Raw genomic sequence first — 22684 nt, 5'->3', positions numbered from 1 at the left:
TACTGTGTTCAGCAAGACCCGCAATGATGTCATGCCTATGTGATGTTGGGAAGGAGGATTCAGTCAGCCTCCCACTTTCTACACACAGGCATGATCCACTCCCCTCCCCAGTGACCCTTATTGCAATAACACAATAACTTGTAATACATAAACTGATGAGTACATGACGAACATAATACTGAGTTTTGTTTTTGTTTTTTGTTTTTTATAAAAAAAGCATTGTTTCACCAAAAAATGCATAAAACCATATAAACAACTGAAAATGACCAACAACTAAGAATACCTAGAGTTTCAAAATTCTAAGTAAAGTAATCTTGCAGAAAATAGCAAACAAGTAAGCACCTGGGTTATGCATACTAGGGATAATAAATTGCATTTGAGGACATCAATAAATCATTTCCGGATGATGTCCTAAGCCAAATTTATTGAATGGGCCATGCCCTCTCAGCACCACACTTACCACACCCCATGCCTGTCCATTAGGTAAGCAGGGCATAGATCAGCAAAAAGTTTTTGCACAAACCAATTGGGTTTTGCAAAAGTATCCAGTATATATCCTGGTACATGTTGCTCTAATGGTTGTAAATATGTGTCCACCCAAACTACTCCAGGCACACCTTTAGTACACATGTTTTCCACGAAAGCTTTGTGTTTACTACCTTAGCAAAACTCGATTGATTCATTTCAGTTTGTAGTGTTACCATTGCTTCTAATCCACTTGCTTGCTGCTTTTAGGTTATGTTCAACTTTGTTCACACATTTCTATTCACATAAACAGATTTTTTTGTGCAGAATTGGCTATTGCACAATGTACCCCAGAAAAAAAGGAACATGGAAAGGACATTTTTCTGCCCAGCTGTGACTCCAATGTCTTTAACCCTGTCCCAGTCACGACACTGGTCACCCATTCACTATAGTGTACAATTTAGACTGCTCTGTCATCCACAAATCTCTCTACAGTGCTGCACTTCCCTACATCTTTTTTGTCTTTCAACTTGCTTGAGTTAAGGCCCTGTTCCATGGAACAATTATCGTCCGATAATCATTCCGTGGAATAGAAGGCAATGATCAACCAACATCGTTTATGTCGGCTGATCATTTCAGTCGTTTTTCTTTCAACCATGTTGAAAAACAAATAACTGTGATAGCAGCGATCTGCTGCCGTTGCTTCATGGAATAGGAGCATCGGCATCAGGCCGCCACTATCCTCTATGGGCTGCCCAAACAATCTAGTGATCACCCAGACAGCCCCCCCCCCCCCCCCGCAGCTCCCTGCACCCCCTCCCGTACTCGCCCACTCGCTGCCGCCGCGGGGAACGGGGAGCAAACAATCGCTGACAGCGCTCGTTTGCTCCTCCTAAAATAGGGCGTTTAATCGTTCTGCCAACAATGTAAGACTAATATCTTCAATGATCCAACCACCCCACTCCCATTACAAAGACCTTTCCTTTTTTACATATTACACATGTCATATTCACAGATATGTCTTTAGATATATTTGTTTTTATAGTATGTCTTTCATATGGACAAGACCATTTTGTAGCTTTGAAGCACGAGAGTGAACTGAGAGTAATCTGAATCAATGCGTTATCAGTACTTTTATACAATTTAACTTACTTAACTTAACTAGGTACATGCATTACATTAACATGTATTTCTTTAATTATGTGCTTCATATTAAAAAAGATCCTAAAAAATAATACATAACAAAGTTGAATTGAAGTTGTCCAACAGTAGCTGGAATAGTTAATGAATCCCATGCAGTGTGGTCAAACTTCCCATGTGGAGCTTGATAAATTGGTGCCAAAGGAAAATCTGTGTCTCGCTCGGAATTATCTATGTCTCTCTGAGACAGCAATTACAGCTCTGCACATCTCTGAATTGTGAAATGTCACATTGAGACGAAAAGAGCAGAGAAGTGAATCATTGAGTATAGAATAGCAATTTTAATCAATATTACCCACTGATAACCTTGTCCCGTTGAGTCTTTTCATATATGAGTATCCTGAATAAGAAATGATCTGCTTCTACTTAGCAAATGGCATTACCGAATATGAAGCATGGCCTTTACTCTTTTTCAAATGCATTTGTTTTCAATAAAGGGGAGCTGCCTGGGTGCTGTATATACCTCGCATTAATTTGGCTATCAGCATGTTCAAAAATAATTCACTTTTTAAATAACACAAACGTATTAAAGGGATGTGTTGGAAAAGACTTTATGAAAGATGTCAGCTGTTGATCCCCATCATGTGATGTAAATGAGTGAGAAGAGATTTCAAATGTCATAAGCATGCCATGTATTATGTATATCCACTAACTGCTTACACGTGATTTAACATTGACAAGACACATTAAGGCAATAATCTTCATACTTTTTGCTGCCATCTGCTTTTAAGTTATGTCAAAGTCTCCTTTTAGTCATCTTCTACATAAATTAGCTCAGAGTGCAAATGTGCATGTTAATTGTCTAACCACATTGAGGTTTCTTTCTGTAGGCTGGTTTCTTAGGAAATGTATTTAATTCTCTACTGTAATATGCAGTTGGGATTTGGTGCTTGACAATTATATTAGGGAATAATATGAATATAATATTAAAGAAAACCCTAGTGTTACGACACCCTCTGCGATCTGTGACACAGCTCCATTAAAAACAGAAACCAAGGGGAGATCATCACACTGGGGGGGGGGGTCCCACCCCCAGTACTTCATGCTGGTTCAGTGTCCTGGAATAGACTGGCGCTGTGTGTGGGAACCAGGCGCCAGTCCAAAAAAAGGACAACTGCACCAGCATCTACATGCCGGCGCCAGTCTGTTTATGTAAAAAACACCAAGCGATGTACCAAGTGCTCAAGTAGGGCGCCGATCCCTGAGACAGTTGGCCTCATCGATGGTGATAATGGGGGGTTGTTCCTGGAAAGTGAATTGCATGTATTCAGTTCCAATTGTGGAAAGGGTAGGAGATGCTTTGTAGATATGATTTTAAAAAAAACTAAAAAAAAACAAAACACAAACTATCAAATGTGTTGGTTAGTGAGAAGTTTATTCCACGAGTACAGACACTTGTACAGTTGAAAGGGGTATCTGGAGATTAGTGAACGCTGCACTTTACCCTTGTCGACCATCTCTGCTCAGACAACCCCATAGACCTATAATGGAGCAGCCTCGACAGGGATTGCCACAAGCCATAAAGTGAATTGTGCTACCACATGCTTTTCCTGGTTCATTCTTTTAATCAGTGGTGGATTCGGCACCAACACTGATCAAAACACTTGACATGTCCTGGTACATGAGATACCAATAAACCTTTGAAAACGGTCTGCAAATGCTTTTGGATACTCTTCATTTCATATGCTGACACTCGCATCTGGGCTAGTGGGCCAAACCAGCTTAAATCCACCAACTACAATTGGGCTGCTATTGGATTTGTATCCCTCGGTGTTATTAAACTTCCTTTCTTAGAAGTTATGTCCCTGTGACTTGTCAAAACCTTTTTTTTTATGATAGTGCCCAATCAGCACAACAAAAATTGGTGTTTGGGAAATTTAATTTCTTTACCTGAACATATTAAGGCTATGTTCAAACACAGTAAAATAAAAACTTAATACATAGGACATAATTTTGAGAAAAATAAAACAAATTGCACTGCCAACAATTTCCCATGAACTTCAGTCGAACACATTATTACATTGAAAATACGGCTGTATTTTAACCTCAAAATTAAGGCTGTATTTTTTTTTAATTATTCTTTTATTTTTAAAGAAAGGTTACATTAGCTTTCAACCTAAGTATCTCCTAACATCAGAAAGATGTGTAGTATAACTAAAACTAATACTCTATAAATACTAAGCTTTTAATCGTAGAAATTGTGTAAAATACACTGTTTATGTCTATAATTTTTCTTGCTTCCAGAATTTATATAATCATGTTAAGTCTATAATCCCTTAATGCCTTTTTTTGGCCATTTTATGGCCATCTTTTTGAGAAAAAAGTATGGCCATAATTTACACAATACGTTTGTATTTTGGCTCCAAAATGATGGCCGTCCAAAAAGATAGCTGTAAAGCGACATTAATAAGACGATCTGTGAACTTAGCCTAAAGGTGACAAATGGGGAGCCCCATAATAAGTGAAATTGATACAAGAATAACAGAAACAATATGTTTTGTAAAGCAGGTAGAGTATAAAGTCATTGGGGGAGATTTATCAAACATGGTGTAAAGTGAAACTGGCTCAGTTGCCCCTATCAACCAGTCAGATTCCACCTTTCATTCTTCACAGACTATGGAAAATGAAAGGTGCAATCTAATTGGTTGCTAGGGGCAACTGAGCCCGTTTCACTTTACACCATGTTTGATAAATCTACCCCATAGGGTTCCCTGGGATTGTGCATCCTTTATATGCCTTACAATTTATCTTTGTACCTTTAGCTTTAACTATACAGTTTTATGTTTATATTTATGCCATTTTTATTATATTAGATAAATCTTCCAGCCTTTCTGCTTTTTCTTCCTTCAGGACTGCGTTACCAAGTTGTAAAGAATATTTTGATCGATTATTCGAGAAGTGAATTATTTAGCAGTTTGGTTATCACCACATGCAGGTTTTGTATCCAGTTGTACCAAACTATACAGGACAGCCAAGATGCTGCTCAGATAGTAGTAGGTTCCCTAATTTCAGTCAGTTTATCAAAGTTTCAGTAGAGCAAGCCTTAAATGAATGTTGTTTATCTCTAAGGAGTTCCGAAATGTTGTGTCCAGATTTCAGGAATTTACTTTGTATTTTGCTTGTTTTATATCCCGTCTAGTTGGTAAAGTAATAAACAACTGACAGCTGTAAATTAAACCTGCGTCTGGGATGTTGATAGTCTGAACCTAGCACAGGCTAAAATTTATTGCCTGCTTCCCAAGTTGTAGTTTGTTTAATTTCCAACTTGCGAGATACTAAAACTGACCACACACAACTTCTATATTTTTCCCAAGTTTCATGACATTTTACTACAAAAGGAAAACACAATGTAAGCACATATAAAGCATGCTAAGGTAACATTTCTAACAAAACACAGTAGTCAAAATGGTTCTGTTCTTTTGTAGGCGTTACACATTTGATTTAATAGATTTCTATGTGTGTGTTCTGTGCGGTTTCTCAACATTCATAGTTACCCCCTACTGAAATGTACAACTATAAAGGGAACATGCAATCAGTTTCATGCTGCTCAAACCACAGGCAGCGTTATACAGGGGCAGGCTTGTTTAATTTAGCTGACTATGACATTATGGGAAATCATAGATTAAAAAACAGCCAGGAACCATTTGCCTGTGTATTCGCTGACAGCTTTTACCTGCCCTGCTCGGCTTATTTGGTGGGTTTTTTACTATTTGTTTGTCCCTTATTTGAGTGCACACACTACATAGATTTATTTCTGTTGAAATCCTTGTTGCATAAAAAAATATGGTACAAATTACTATCTGCATGAAAACCATGTCAGGTGGCAAGGAGAAAGATTAACCCCATTGAATGGGAATAGATTTGTATACAACACCACAATAGAATTCAATGATTTGACTCAGGATTTTGGTGTCAATCCCCACTGGATATTTATCATGAGATTTAAAGGGGTTATCTAAATCCAGGATCAGAAAAACTACAGCTCCTTTCTTGCATCACAGTTGTGAATGTGTATTACAATTCAGATCCATTAACTTCCATTGAACTGAGCTGCAATGCCCACACCCAACCTGAGGACAGAAGAGGTGCTGTTTCTGGAAGAAAGTGGGCATGTTTTTCTAACCCCTTTAAGGTTGGCATACACCTTTAATAACTGATTGACAAATGATTTTTCAGCTGTTGATTATTTCTCCCTTCTGGCTTTGTCCGCTACATACACAGGATCGTTCAGCATGGCCATGGATTCCTATATTATCTACAGGGAGGTGAGGGAAGGGTTAACCTGCAGCTTCTAACTTCCAGAACAAAGGGATCGGTTAGTTATTTTCAATTACACCAAATCCCCATCTCAACAAAAGTGTAAGATGTTTTGAGACCTTTAGGCATATATGGTATGGAACCTGCTGTGCCGGAAAAGACAATAAAGGGGTATTCCAGATAACAGGGTTTTTTTCAGTGTTATTAAATATTTTAAAAAAAATCTAACTATACTTACCTACCTCGCTCCCATTTGTCTCCACCCGTATTGTCAGATTGTCCTCCATGAATGTTATGGCTGCTACTTCTGAAGCATACTCCTTTTAGCAGTGAGTGCCAGCTCAGCCAATCACCAGCTGTAGCCTTGTCCCTGCCTCAGTCACTGATTGGCTGAGCGAGCCATTACTGCCAATATTATTCTCCGAGATAGAAGCCAGGGCATTCAGTGGGGGACCTTACGAGAAAAGAGGGGGAGCCCTTATGGAGTATGGTAATTAATTGTGTTGTTGTTGTTGCTTTTCCAGTGCTTACACAGCAACATTTAAAAAAAATGTTTAAAAAAATCTGTTATCCGGAATGCCCTTCACCTATTCACATATTGATTGCCCATATTATGTAATCCTAAAGACTAGAGACTCCTAAACTGTGAAGATAAATTTAATTTAATTTGATAATTTAGACAATTTTTGAATTACAGCCATAGATTAATAATGTACAAATCTGTTAGCACAAATTTTCAACATACTGTACAACACAAGACATTTTTTGCCATTAGATGACTGTTCAGTGCTCAATACATTTTATACACTTTGGCTGTTTCTGGCATTAGAGAATCCTCTAAACTCTTCTACATGATTTACAGTGTGAACAAAAATTATACAGCTAATGTAATTATGCAGGACAGTTAAGCACAATTGTAAAACATAGCATCCATTCACACATACAGGATCCACTGCAATCTGATTCAATAACTTAGTAATGGTGTGTTCACATGTATAGATTTTTGGTTGCAATTGGTGAAAACAATGGCAGTAGAGATGAGCGAACCTGCCGAGGTTCGGGTTCGTATGAACCTGAACTCTCGGTGTCTGATTCCCACTGTCTGTAGCATCCATGAAGAAGGTGGATACAGCCGGAGGACCGCCTGAAAATTGGGATACAGCCATAGCCATAGTATTCCATGGCTGTATCCCAGTATTCCAGGCAGTCCTCCGGCTGTATCCACCCTCTCCACGGAGCCTGCAGACAGCGGGAATCAGAAGCCGAGAGTTCAGCTTCATACGAACCCAAACCTCAGCAGGTTCGCTCATCTCTAAATGCCAGGAATAGATTTGAAAAGAGGAGAAATCTCAGTCTTTGACGGGCCTTGATCTGCTCCGATTAGCATGTGGATGTAGCTACTAAATACATGAAAACAGCGCCAAGGGAGATATCAGCAGGTTAGATTCTTCTAACCTGCTGTTAGTTTTCCTTTAACAAAGCATTTGACATGTCACAGAGAGTCCAAGCACAAATATCCAGAAGGCCAAGGTAGATAGGATGGATGCACGTTAGTTTGCCAACAATCCCAAGTGAAGGCTTACTTAAAGGAGAACTCAGGCCGAATCTAAAAATGAGGGGGGTGGAAGTAACATAATAAAGAAGTTCTACTTGGTTGTCTCCGTGCCCCTGCAGCCCAGTGTCACCTCACACTCTCGCCAGCCTCCTGCAGGTCCTGGGCCGGAGACATTACATTCTGTCTCAGAAATGTCCACTCAGCCAGTCACTGACTGGCTGAGACACTCTCGCCAGGACATGACAATGCAGGAAGCCGGGAGGAAATGAAGAGCGGTGGCTGATAGAAAGCTGGTGATGCTGCATAGCTTTATTATTATGCCCCCTCCCCTTACCTGTGTGAATTTTTTAATTTGGCCAGAGTTCTCCTTTAAATTTACAGTATCAAGCGAGTCTAACAGCATCACAACACACAAAACCCATACCAATCATTTATATATGACAAGGACACTTGCAAGGGACCTTCAAGTTTTGTATTAATAATGGCTTTAATGTATAATAATCAAATGTGCAATTCTGTAATATACCATGCATATCAGTTCTAGATCTTTAGATTCTAGAATAATTCTAGTCCTTTATTATTTACTTTCGTTTGAATCTGCTTTGGTCATGTGATCACCATGCACGGCTTGTTACAAAACACAACTCTGATATCTGTACTATGCATGAGCATTGTCGTTTTGACCAACTAGTATTGGCTTTACAGATTGCAAACGCTACAACCATCTGGTCTAATTGAAGTGACTGAGCTTATAGTACGAACTAGTCTTTGAGAATGATAACAACTGTAAAACAACAGCAGCAGCAGCAATATAATAGAATGAAATTAAGCAAATTAGTTGCTATAGGAAAGTGATTAGAATATGAAACAACTAATCATAAAAAATAGATAAAATCAATGGAATTACACATCAACATAAAAAACTCATTAGATGTATATGTAATACATTTATAGCTTTGGAATATCCTTTACATTGATCTATACAATGGTTCCTCAAGATACCATATTAATTGGTTCCAGGACAACCATTGTATGTTGAAACCCAAATTCTATGGAAAGCTGGTAGTTAGTTCTAAATCCCCCAAAATGAGAAAAAAAATGAAAATTTAAAGGAAAATAAGCGATCGGCTTGGTTCTTCTTGCTCTCTAACATGATGTCTATAGACTAGATAGCATTGTCTTGGTGACAGGTTCCCTTTAGTCTATTGTAGCAATACATATATACTAATTGTATCATGTGCTATTGTCTGATTGACAGCAGACTATGTCTATGTCAATAGGAAAACTTTTACCTCTGCGGTAGATATAGCCAATTCATTTTAAAGAATGATGCCTAACCATGATTTATATATATTTATATATCTATATGTCCAGCAGAAAAAGTATGAGTTAACCCCTAGATCCCCTAGGAGTTGCCGGTACGCCATGGCCGTCTGTCACCAGACAACCCTGGGCATACCAATAGGTCCTGACTGAATATACAGCTATGAAGCAGGCTCAGGAGCTGAGCTAGCTTCATAGCAAGTGAGGGACATGGCCCCAGGGGGTCTTAAAAAGTGTCAAAAATAAAAAGTAGAAATTTTTTTAAAAATACGCCAAAGCTCCTCCTCCAATAAAAAATAAAATTACCCTCCATCCCATTCAACACATAAAACATGAAAAAATAATTACATAAATGAATGTATTATATACCATAGCGTGTGTAATTGTCATGTATGGTGAACAGTGTAAATGTACAGAGGAGGGGGAGTAAGCGCCAGGATTGCTGATTTTTTTTTTTTTTTGTTACATTATATATAGAAAAAAATAAAAAGTGATCAAAACATCCCATGTACACAAATATGGTATTAATAAAAACTAGAGATCATGGCACAAAAAATGACACCCCATACAGCCCCATAGGTGAAAAATTTAAACTGTTATCAGATTCACAATAGGGCCACTTTATTAATAACTAATTGAGAAGAAGAAAAACCTGTGTAAACTTGCATATAGTTGTGTTTGGACTGACCTACAGAATAACGGTATCATGTCTGCTTTACTGTAAAGTGCATTACAGTGAAACGTCCTCTTTTTGATTAAAGTGAAGTGATTTAGCCCGAGTCCATGGATCTAGTGCCAAGGAACAAATCCACCATTCTTCAAAGCTCTCTTGTGATTTCCTACCAATTGCCCAGTTAAGGAGGTGGATGGCAGCAAGTGCAAGTGCAAGTGCACATTAGAGTCGTAACTAACATGTATGACCTAACCAGGCGAACGTTCATTTGCGCAGTACATCGACATCTATTTCTCAGGTTTAAAGTGACTCTGTACCCACAATCTGACCCCCCCCCCCCCAAACCACTTGTACCTTCAGATAGCTGCTTTTAATCCAAGATCTGTCCTGCGGTCCGTTCGGCAGGTAATGCAGTTATTGTTCTAAACTTGCAGCCCCATGTCCAACGGCTGAGGCTTAGATTGTGTATGCATTGGGCTGGCACAACCTCTCTGTCCCTCCTCCCCGCCCTCCTCATCATTAGGAATTCTCCAGGCAGATTGTCTCCTATTCCTCAGCTGTGTAAGCACAGCACATGGGCTGGATCGTTAAGGCACCTGTGCAATGTTCAGACAGTAGAAAATGTTCCAGTGGCATTCCTAATGATGAAGAGGGTGGGGAGGAGGGACAGGGCGGTGGTGCAAAGTTAGGACACAGATATTCTAAGCCACGCCCGTTGGGCACGGGGCTGCAAGTTTAAAAATTGTTTTTTAGGACAATAACTGCATCACCTGCCGAACGGACCACAGGATAGATCTTGGATTAAAAGCCACTGTCCGAAGGTACAAGTGGTTTGGCTGGGGTCAGATTGTGGGTACAGAGTCGCTTTAATTTGCCTGCACATGCAGTGCCATTGTGTCTAAAATAGGAAATACCAAATTGTAATTTTCTATCATGAAATTTTTTTGTTAAAATTGTTTAACCTCTTTAGTCTATACTACGTGGAATGCCATGCCAATATGTTTATTTATCATTGTGGCGTTTACAAGACTTTTCAGATGAAATTGCAGAGTCATGGATCTTCTTTTTTTGCAGTATTTTGGAAGCTTGTTGGTAATTTTCTGCGTTGAGTTGGCATGTGGCATATGGACATATGAACAAGAAATCACGGTATGTCAGAAAACAAGCAAATAATTGTCTTGTGTATATTTTGTGTAAAATAAAACAATGTGTGAATAGGTGAAAGAAAGCACAATTTTTTTGCAAAAGCAGGTTATCAATACTAAGCATGCTCACTATCTGGTTATCTGGACGGTTTTAATTAATAAGAGCTGCTATTCTCTACAATGTCTGCACTGCTGGCTCATTTCTCCTTGGCTTCAATGTAGCACATTAATATATTGAAAATATGGGTGTAATTTTTATCTCAAAATAACCCCTTCTGGTCAGCAGTCTGTAAAAGTATATATATATATATATATATATATATATTACTTTCCTACTGCCAAAGCCCCATGTAGCAGGAATATATATACGTTTCGGCTGTGAAGGGGTTTTAATGTGTGCAGGGCTGCTTTAATGTGAGCAGCCCTGCACACATTAGTGTCCCAGGAGCCGGCCATAATGACAGGCAGCCATGATCATACAGCTGTCCGCAATTAAATCTTTAAACCCTGCAATCTATAATGATCGTGGCATTTAAGGAAGTCAGGACAGGTAAGTATACTTTCTTTATTATATTCCTACACCCCCCTGTCTCCAGTTGATTTTTTATTTTCACAGGACCTCTACTTTAATGTAATTTGCAAACTTGCTTTATATCACATCTACTGTTGTTTTAGATTTTGAAAGTTATACCGACAGGGACACTTTAAGGGTAGCTTCACACGTAGCATATCGCAGCAGATTTTCGGCAGATTTGACTAAATGGAAGTACACAGCATTAAATCCGCACCGCCAAATCTGCGGATCTGCTGTGGATCTGCAGCAGAAAATCCGCTGCAATACGGTACGTGTGAAGCTAGCCTAAGCATTATTGTGTTTGAAAACAATTTTGTGTTTCTTACACATAGTAAAATATGAAAGCAGAACTATTTAATGGCTTGGAGATCACAGTATCATAGTGAATAGATGCCCCGCACATTGAGTCTTATAATAAAACCACTCATTTGGGTGTATTGTTGCTGTAACGGCAAAAAGAACCCTCAAATTACAATAATAAAGCACAAACCCAGCACTTAGAAGCCCGTCATTATCCTCACAGAAAATAATAGACATCTGTTACAGATGGGTGGTTTACATATTTATGCTTTGTACACACGGCATTTATGTTTTAGTCATTTTAGTGTATATTTCCCTCTCCATGTCTAATTCCTTGTCATAACAGAGCCGGTCTTTATAAAGTAGAACAGCAGACCTATTTGTTTATATTATCAAGGTATCCCAAACAGTTTGTAAAGCATTTTATCTGTATTTCGCAGACCATAACATGTCTTGTAAAACACTAGTCTGTTTCCAGTCTTTCACTGGTATCAGCTTTAGTGCCAAGTCAAACAATATTTGCTTACTTTGTTAGTCATACAACGTTGATAGGAAAGCGACTGGAAATAGCGTGACACAAATATTTTTTTTTTTATACGGCATACAAAGAACATGACATTGTTTTCCTCCCTAAAACATTATTAAGCAGTATTCACATAGACCAGAAGGACCGTATAAAGGCATATTTTTATTGTGTATTATCACTAGGTGCATAGGATTCCTAGGATTTTGTCTAATGGTGCATTCACATGTCATGTAACATGTGGAACTGGAAGGACACTGAGCATCCCTCTGCCATCCTCCTCTCCAGCAGCCACAGCCCGCACAGCTCTGGGAGTCGGGTCGTGACATCATCTTTTTATCCAGGAAGTGAAGCCTTGATGCAGTAGTAAATGCAGGGAAAAAGGACTTTATAAGCATTTGCCATAATAATTGTATATTGGTGATTTGTATAACTTTTAGGGGGCAACACAATACTTTAATAAACATTTTCACCAGACTAATCCTTTAAGTTACTAATGAGGCACTATGCATTTGTTGAATCTGGCACATGCACATTCAGACTACAATCACACCTTAATTTAAAGGTAAAATACTTTATATTTTAAATATAATATTGCGCTTCTTTTAAGTTAATGGGAAATTGCCTGACAGTGCACACACCACATAGAATAACTTCCATAATTGACTAAAATCGTCCAAATAATAAACATGCTCATTATTTACCACCTGCTTATGCAAAATATGGTCATTTAAAAAAAAATCTTTTTATACTGTTAAATTTTCACTCAAAATTATTCCTCTTTTTAGCTTTTATTCTATTGTGTGGGAACCTAGCCTATAAGTCCCTTTATCCTATGGATCTTATTATTAGTCCCTTTATTTTTAAGCTCCTTTTACATTACCCAATATCTTGGCCATGGGCGGCCGCAGACAAGATTGGCCCTCCTTTTTAGTGTCTTCACACAGCACAAGAAGTTGAGCAGCCACCTTGAAAACTGACTGCACGGATATACATATATTCGTGCTGTCAGTTCCCAGATCACACAGCAGTACATACTTACCTACAGTAGTGAGCTGGTGCTGTGATAAGGCATCCCTTTTCTTCACCTCTCCTGTCCAACCTCTGTGTCTTCAGGCTCCGGCTGTTAATTATTCCGGAGGAGGTGGTGGCCTAAGAATGCAGCAGTTTGACAGGAGAACTGGAGAAGAGGAAACCGGATTACAGCAGCAGCGCACTAGGTAAGTATGTACTTCTGCTCGTGATCTGGAAATTGACAGAACAGATATATGAAAGAAAAGTTTTATACAATTATGCATCTCAAATGTCTGTGCATCTAAGCCTGTGGATGTGCTGAGAACTGCACATAGAGTAAGGGGGGTGACAATTTCACTTTAAGAAGTACTGTATATAGTATTATAGAAATATAGCTGGAATAAAAAAGCACAGTGTTAATTTATTTAACTTTTCTATATTGTCTCCATTAAACTGTAATCCCTGACCACTATTCTCCAGAGCTGCAGCTGCATGAGGTATGACACTGTTGTGAATACCATACAGTTAGCTTCATGAATGTAATATCAACAAAGAGATCTAGTATCTTGAAATGTAATGAACCACAGTATAATTTATATTACGTTTAAAGAGGTTTTCAAGGATTTAAATATTGATGCCATGAATATTTCATCTTTAGGGTTCTGACCCTGGAATCCCCACCAGTCAGCAGAATGAAGGAGCCTTTATTTTTTACACAGGCTCTGCTGTAGCTGTAAACATACTGGAAGAGAAGTAATATTCTACATGCTTTCTGTTCCACATTTCTAGATGTATTAGACAAAAATATGCCAAAAAGTACCCCTTTTCTTTATATTTAAAAGACAATTAATTGGGCATGTATTTTTTTTTCAAGTTCAGTCTGCCATTATCAGTATTGAAAGTGGCTATTTAGCATGAAAGTCATTTTTTATAAAGTAAATATTTTTCATTTACAGTTAAGTATTTTTTAGTAAAAATTAAAAAGGAGGACATTGGTATGTTCAGAGCGTGATGTCATTTGAGTCAAAGGGGGGCATTTATCAAGTACTCGTACGCCAGTCTTAAATAAAGCCCTGCCTCCATTTACCTGTCCTGATTTACGAAGAGATGAATGCCTCTTACGGGCTTGCACAGAAATCAAGACCTGCTCCGGTTTTTAGGTGTAAACCTTGATAAATTAGACATGGAAGGGAAGAGGGCCACACCTCCTCCATGTCTTGTCGTGCACCCCCTTAAAGCTTAAGGCTTGTGTACGTCACATTAAAAAGTGCAAATCTGTGCCTTTTCCTGTGCGTTTTTGATAAGTGTCCCCTAAATGAACTTGGATTGTTATTTTTGTGAATTGATTATCACTCTTTAGAATGTAGAAAGTAAATTTATAAACAAGTATTTGGTATTTGTGTCCGCCTATTTCACCTGCATATTTTGCTATTTTAGGCTGTAATTCAGTGGTCGGATATGATTAGCTTGAAATCAAGAATGCCAAACTATGGTTTACCCAGATATCAGTGGTTAACTAGTGCATGGAATTTTTTTCAACGAGAGGTAAGAATATTTGTGTTTTCTCAAGGTTTAATATAGATTTATATATTATCTATCTATCTATATATCTATCTATCTATATACAAAACAAAAATCTGCGGCACTCAAGAGGATCAAGAAAGATGTGGGTGCCAACCTCCGTGCCAGGGAGCCTTCAGGCAGTTATATAATCCAAAGAAAAGCAGTGGCACTCCAGTAGTGAAAAAAACGTGGAAAATTTATTCACATCCCAAAAATGAACACAACGACGTTTTTGACCACAGCAGTGGTCTTTTCTCAAGCTCAAATAACACACGTGCCCCATAGGGGTATAAATATCTCACACAACTCAGTGATAAGTGAAAACACATGTAGAAGATTAGTGACATCATTAGGGTCAAAAGACTAAACATGATCACGTGATAAGGGGATAAACCCAAAAACCCAAAGTGCATATGTTACAGTGTATAAAGTGACAATCATATATTGTATATAAAAGTATTTACATCAAGGAACATCGTGATCGCTCACCGAATGCAGAGGAACCATACAGAAAGGAACATCCTAATGTGCGATGTCGCCGGTGGTGGAACGCAAGCCCACTTGGAACGCAACTACGTGCGTGTACGTTGGGTCTGCACATGCGCGCCCCAGGCGGCCATCGCGAGAAAGAAACTCTGGACACATCAATAGGAACGCCCATATAATACGTAAGTATGCATAGAGATCTAACACCTAGTCGGTGTATTCTTTTCAGTCTTACACAGTGCTCTCTGCTGCCACAGAGGTGGCAGCAGAGAGCAGTGTGTCATATTGGAAAGAATACAGCACATCCTGCAGGACATACAGAACCTGATAAGTACTTGAAGACTTGAGATTTTTTAAGTAGAAGTAAAGTGTAATCTATATAACTTTATGTAACGCCTGGAGTAGTGGATCCACTGGACCGGCACCAGCGATGGCACTAACCTCACCAGGGAGCGGAGTCTAAGGGGCCGCTGGTTTTCACCAGAGCCCGCCGCAAGGCGGGATGGACTTGCTGCGGCAGGCGACCCCCAGGTCGCTACCCCTGGCTTGGTTGCTGGTGACAGCAGGCGAGGCGTGGCAGGAGCAGTAGGCGTGTCCGCAGGTGACAGGCTGAACTCAGGAGCCACGGTGACACAGGGGAACAGGAACCAGGAACACAGACTAGGGACCAGGTAACGGATAGGAACCAGGAACAAGGACTAGGGACCAGGTACCGGGAAGGAATCAGGAACAAGGACTTGGGACCAGGTGGCAGATAGGAAACAGGAACACCAGGGGCTGGGCCAATGCTATGGGAAGCATGTAGAGGCTCCAACACAAGGGACAGGGCATGCTGGGATTTATAGGGGAGTGATTGGGTGCAACTACCAATTAGGAGCGCACTGCCCCTTTAAATCTGAGACAGCCGGCGCGCGCGCGCCCTAGGAGGCGGGGACGCGCGCGCCGGCCGGCACAGCGAGAGACAGGAGCGTGGAGAAATGAGGCGCCCCCCGGGGCCGAAGTAATAGCAGCGCCGGGTCCCTGACTATGGACACCGGCTGCTGCATGGGGCAGGAGGCGGTCGCGGCGGCGGCCCGGAACGCGGGACGCCGCTGCGGCCGTGACACTTTATGACACTAGTTAATTTGAAAGAAAACATTTTTGCCAAGTATCCCTTTAAAGCCTGGCACTTTGTGGGATGAAATGGCTCAGACAGTGCTGAACTGTGATTGGTTGCTGTAGGAAAATTGGACAAGTCTTCAGACTGACCAATAAATCAGTGTATCAGTTTTCCTGGTTTGTTCTTTCAGATATTTGAACAATCAGGAAAGGTTCCATGTTTTTTTAATACCCATATTGAATAACTGTCGCAAATACAAGCATACCTCATTCTGTATTATTTGTTGCAAGAACGAAAGGTTTAGACTATTCATTCATCCGTTATATCCTATCTACTATACCAAAAATACAGTGAGAAGATGTAACCAGTAGATAGCAAGACTTATAGGAACTGAGTTATTTCCCCTGTTAAGATGAAGGACATGGAAACTTATAAGCAACGGTTGTAGTTTATCTTTCCAAAGACAGCTCCTATTTGTTACATACATCTCCACAACTACTACACAAGGAAGTGCACAAAGGAAAGATGTCAGAACTCAAATATATGTCGGAGTAGCGGAAACAAAGAACTCTGCTGTGTCTATCATTCTGCTGGCTTTGTCAGGGTGTTAAAGAAACCCATTGTTTTACACATTTCCTGTTAATTTAAGCGTTTCCTGCTTCTTCATTGATTTGTCTGATCCAGGCTAACATTAGATGCAGTAATGGGAATTTTACTGATTTGTAACATGATCATTTCTCAATGATTTTTTATTCAGAACTGTTGTTGAAATGGTAATAAATTTAAGTTTATAAATACAGGCAAAATTAATTACTACAGATTATTGCAATAATGTAACTATTGTTAGAAAAACCATAAAACGGGACAAGACTAACACGAAAGTCCATTCTCTAATGTGATTACATACTGTAGCTTTTATAATAAAAAGAAACCCCTTTGAGGTGACCATCTAAAAATGCATAGGCCAATACACAGAAAAGACGAAGCATTTAAAAATCTGGACTAGATGGGGATGGTCTTCTCATAGAGGTGGCCTTTTTGGTGAGTTTTCTATACAAAAGTCAAGACAATGTTAGACAACTTCACATTTTTTACATTTTATGTTGTAACAAAGTGAAAATGTCACAAATCTATGCCAATTTATTGAAAAGAAAAAACTAAAATATTGCATTGACATAAGTATTCAGACCCTTTACTCAGTACTTACTGAAAGCACCTTTGGCATTGATTACAGCAATTATGGTCTTCTTGGGTATGGTTTGCATCTGAGGCACCTGAATTTGCTTGAATTTGGGTATTTTCTTCTCTGCGGCTCTTAAAAAACTCTGTTACTTTGGATGGGGATGGGGACTGTTGGTGCACAGCCATTTTCAGATCTCTTCAAGAAAGTTCAATTAGGTTCAAGGAAATGAGATGAACAAAAGAAAAAAAAAAAAAAAAAGGGGGCTGAGTGCCTCATAGAGTGACACCATCTCAATATTATACGGTGGGCCCAAGAATCCTCTATATAAGCGCTCACCTGGTTTTGTTGTGCTAAGTCGCAACCAACTATGAAGATGATGTTTCATACAGGATAGTCGCAACAGGAAGTCAGCTTCCTTAACACCCACAGGTACGAATCTCCAAAGCAACAGAAATGTATTCAGCAAAATCGTAGTTAATGTGTTTCGGGACCTTTGCTGTCCCTTCCTCAGAACTAAAAAATGATGATACATGCACACTTGACCACAGTCTTATAAAAAAAAAAAAAAAAAAAAAAAATATATATATATATATAATCCAATCAGGAAGTGATACATATTGATCACCACAGCACTCTGCATTGGGTTTAATTAAAGGGGTTTACTACCTTTAATTAATGATTTGGTAAACTGAGGATTGTTTGTGTCGGGATCACTTTTCCTCATCTCATGCTTTGATTACTTTTGAGACAGACTGACAAGGATTTTAAGTGTCAGTGTGTGGCACTTGTCAATTTTTTTGTTGATTTGTATTTATTCATTGTGACTTTACCATGCACTTTGGCTCTTTTTGTGCTTTATTATTATTTATGGGAGCCCTGTGGTGTCAGTGAGCATTGTGGCTCTGTAACGCTCTGCCATAACATTGTTTGGTGGTTTTAAAGGCTCCTTTATAAAAGATGGTCTGGATTCATTAGCGGAGCTGTAATTGGGTGCCATGGGGATATTGACTGAAGGGGCAACTTAATGTGGTGGTTTTGGTGGTTTCCGTACAGGAGCCATCCCTTTGTTAGGTCCTTCCCTGGAGGGATATCTGGGAAGTCCTGTGTTTTGAGACTCGTAACTGAGGCTCCACTTACTTTTTTGCATATTGATGTTCCCCAGGGGGCAATGGACCTAGGGTTTCACTGTATTGAGTGCTTTAACCAGCAGCTGATAGCATCTTCTTTGGCTGGTCTCCCTGAGATCATTGATCTGTTTGTCGTATATGTCTACTAGGCATTGCTCCAACCTAGCCAGAATCTTGCTGTCTGTGGATGGATACCTGACTTTGGTATTTCCCTGATCATATCATCAGACTTGTAATTGAATTGGATATTGACTAAAGGGGACACCTAATATGGTGGTTTTGGTGGTCTCCATACAGGAAGCATCACTTTGCTAGGTCCTTCCCTGGAGGGATATCTGTCTAGTCCCTGTTTTGAGACTTATAACTGAGGCTCTGCTGACCTTTTTGCATATTGGTGTTTCCCAGGGGGCAATGCATTTAGGATTTCACTGCACTGAGCACTTTAATCAGCAGCTGACAATGTCTTCTTTGGCTGGTCTCCCTGAGATTAGTGATCTGTTTGCCATATGGGTGAAACCAGACAGTTTTAAGTTCAGATTGATAAATCTGGGACAGTTTTGGAGTTACTTGGGTGTATGAGTCTAAGCAGCCGAGTCAAACTGGTGTGGCCTAGAGTATCTTTGTCCAAGGTCTGCAACGCCTCTCCTTTCTTCTTCCCACCCTCCTTATCATTAGGAATGCCCCCCAGGCAGAATTTATGTCAATATATTGCTTAATTATTGTGATGTATAATATGTAATATATTTTAATATGTGTAAGATCTTTGAGTGTATTTAACCATGAGGGTGGAGTTGCCCAGAGGGACTTGACGAAGTGTAATAGCATAGGCTGGGAAACTTTTTATAAGCTAAACTGTTAGCTGCTATCTCTCCTGTCCTCCCCATACACCTGAAGGTTTGGCATGGCTAAGCAGCTTATCTCTCTAAAAAGAAAAGGGTTAGGTAGTGAAAATCCACCATGCCTGACCCTTATGTCCCCCTACATCATTTGTCGGTATGGAGTCAGGTATCCCCCACACGCCTTATACTGTTGGCGGTGGGTTCTGCTGACTTTAGTATAGAGTTTACAGACACCTTAACATGCACACAGGCAAAGATAATGCTATGATCTTTTAAGGAAGATCTCTGGAGGGAATTACTTTCAGTATATATTGGATTGTTATAATCCCATCATGCTATGTAAGCTGTAGGGGCATCAAACATAAATAGCAGAATGGACTTCCTATGAAATTGTCTAATTTTAAAGTGAAAAGAAACAATGCTGATAAAACACTGCCATATATAATGTACATTGTCTTGGCCATCTGTCCGTGTATAAATAAAGACTTCATATTTCAAGTTTAGGAAGTACTTTAAAAGAAAAGCATCCTGTTTTTAATAACAGCGAACTCCTCTCAGGAAAGGTAAAATGTTAAATGTACAGCAGTACTACTAGACTCTCTGAGGGGAATTTATCAAACATTTAGACATGTTTTTTGGCAGGAAAAAGTTGCAAAATTTTGCACAACAGCATAGCTGCACAAAATTTTACAACCTTTTCCTGCCACACATTGATCAAGCCTACTTCAGCTTATGCTGAAAGTAGGCATGATTTATCATGTGCAACTATCTAAAATAGTCACACATCGGATGCAGACCAACTCTACACTACAGGTGGTGCATTTTACCATCTAATGTAAAGCCGGTTTGCTCCGTAGGTCAGGTTCAAAGCGCCTGGTTGACGCAGTGTAAGAGGTTAAGTAGTGATGCAATAGCATCACTACTTACCTTCTAAGGCTGGGTTCACACTACGTATATTTCAGTCAGTATTGTGGTCCTCATTGCAACCAAAACCAGGAGTGGATTAAAAACACAGAAAGGATCTGTTCACACAATGTTGAAATTGAGTGGATGGCCGCCATATAAGAGTAAATAACTGCCATTATTTCAATACAACAGCCGTTGTTTTAAAATAACAGCAAATATTTGCCATTAAATGGCGGCCATCCACTCAATTTCAACATTGTGTGAACAGATCCTTTCTGTGTTTTCAATCCACTCCTGGTTTTAGTTGCAATATGAGGACCACAATACTGACTGAAATATACGTAGTGTGAACCCAGCCTTATAAGGCTGTACAGTAAGGAGCAGTGCTTAGCTGGATGCCATCTATTGAAAAGTTTCCACTACTATGCCTGTTATTTAAAAAAAACAAAACAAAAAAACAATACACCAAGAAAATCTTTTTTATTCAAATAAAAAGACCCCCACACCCCTGTTTATTTGCATTGAAATCTGTTGATCATTTTAGTCCGATGTAATCCTAATGAAACGGGTGCTTGAAAAAGGAAAAAAAAAAACCGACAGAAGAAAATGCTCTTTGCTTAGGGGGGCTAGGTACTGTTCTGTGCTCTAATATTCATTGCACTCATTCACCATCACGGCAAATAGACTAGGTTTACCCCTGATAGTAAATTGCACTTTCAATAGACCAGTCTCTTCTTGACATAGCAGAAATAGACCACACAGAAAAATCCAGTTTTTCCCCCTCTCCCCCTCTAAGTCAATTAAAGTAAGAAGACATATTCTCACATTTATTATAGAGCTTGAAAAAGCATTATATTGTAATTTCTACTTCTTACTTTGCGCTTCTTTTCCTCCTCCTGATTTTCTGCAATTAACCCCTTAACAATGGATGTGGTACATTTATATCATCGCAACGCTAGGGGAGTTCAGAGGGGGTCTAGTGGGGGGGGGGGGGTCCCCCCGTCAATGCGATCGCGGAGGGAGGATCCCTTCATCTTACCGGCCCGGGCCTCAGCGTCGGAATGGATCGGTGCTGTATTAAGTATACTACACTGATCTCTATGAGATCTTCATAAGTTAAAAAAAAGTGTTTTAACCCCTTAAGGACAGAGCCAATTTCGATTTTTGCGTTTTCGGTTTTTCCTCCTTTTGCTTAAAAGGTCATAGCAGTTGCATTTTTCCACCTAGAAACCCACATGAGCCCTTATTTTTTGCGTCACTAATTGTACTTTGCAATGACAGGCTGAATTTTTGCATAAAGTACACTGCGAAACCAGAAAAAAATTAAAAGTGTGGTGAAATTGAAAAAAAAAATGCATTTTGTTTATTTGAGGGAAATGTGTTTTTACGCCATTCGCCCTGGGGTAAAACTGACTTGTTATGCACGTTCCTCAAGTCGTTACGATTAAAACGATATGTAACATGTATAACTTATATTGTATCGGATGGCCTGTAAAAAATTCAAACCATTGTCAACAAATATACGTCACTTAAAACCGCTCCATTCCCAGGCTTATAGCGCTTTTATCCTTTGGTCTATGGGGCTGTTTCAGGTGTCATTCTTTGCGCCATGATGTGTTCTTTCTAACGGTACCTTGATTGCGCATATACAACTTTTTGATCGCTTTTTATTACAATTTTTCTGGATTTGATGTTTTTGGGATTTTTTTGCGCCTACGCCGTTTACCGTGCGAGATCAGGAATGTGATTAATTAATAGATCGGGCGATTACGCATGCGGCGATAGCAAACATGTTTGTTTATTTATTTATTTATTTACTTTTATTTATAACCTGGGAAAAGGGGGGTGATTCAGACTTTTATTGCATGGCTTTTTATTGAAAACAACACTTTATAAAAAAATTTTTACAAATATACTAGAAGCCCCCCTAGGGGACTTCTAGTATATACACTTTGATCTCTCATTGAGATCTCTGCAGCATAGATATGCTGCAGAGATCCATGAGATCGGCACTCGTTTGCTTTCGGCTGCTGCAGCCGGAAACAAACGAGTGCCGAGCCGGGGACGGCGCCATCTTGGAGCGGTCCCCGGCCGGCTTCAGAAACGGAGATCGCTCCTCCGGGATAACATCCCGGAGGAGCGATCTCCGCCACTAGACACCAGGGAGACGCTGGATCCGGTAATCGGATGCAGCTGTCATGTTTGACAGCTGCATCTGATTACTGTATTAGCGGGCACGGCGATCGGACCGTGCCCGCTAATACCTACGGTCCTGGGCTACAAGTGGCACCCGGGACCGCCGCGGTTTAGAGCGGGGTCGCCGCGCGGCCCCGCTCTGAACGCCCTTACCGGCAATAGGGCATACCTATACGCCCTTTGTCGTTAAGGGGTTAATTAATAAGAAAAACCTCCCCTAATAAAAGTCTGAATCACCCCCCTTTTCACATTTTAT

General features: G+C 39.7%; 1 protein-coding gene across 2 annotated transcripts in view; it reads left to right on the top strand.

Annotated features, from left to right (window-relative positions):
- TSPAN12 (tetraspanin 12) overlaps positions 1 to 22684 on the top strand; it is a 98731-nt gene that overhangs the window by 52011 nt on the left and 24036 nt on the right. For both annotated transcript variants that reach the window (XM_069956069.1, XM_069956070.1), the window contains exons 5-6: positions 10548 to 10622; positions 14467 to 14574. In XM_069956069.1, coding sequence (XP_069812170.1) covers positions 10548 to 10622; positions 14467 to 14574 — 183 coding nt within the window. The remainder of the gene's footprint in view (positions 1 to 10547; positions 10623 to 14466; positions 14575 to 22684) is intronic.

The sequence above is a fragment of the Dendropsophus ebraccatus genome, chromosome 1, assembly GCF_027789765.1.
Source record: "Dendropsophus ebraccatus isolate aDenEbr1 chromosome 1, aDenEbr1.pat, whole genome shotgun sequence".
Taxonomy (NCBI): Eukaryota; Metazoa; Chordata; class Amphibia; order Anura; family Hylidae; genus Dendropsophus; species Dendropsophus ebraccatus.
Note: the sequence above shows the minus strand (reverse complement) of the source record. Positions and strands in the feature narration are given on the sequence as shown.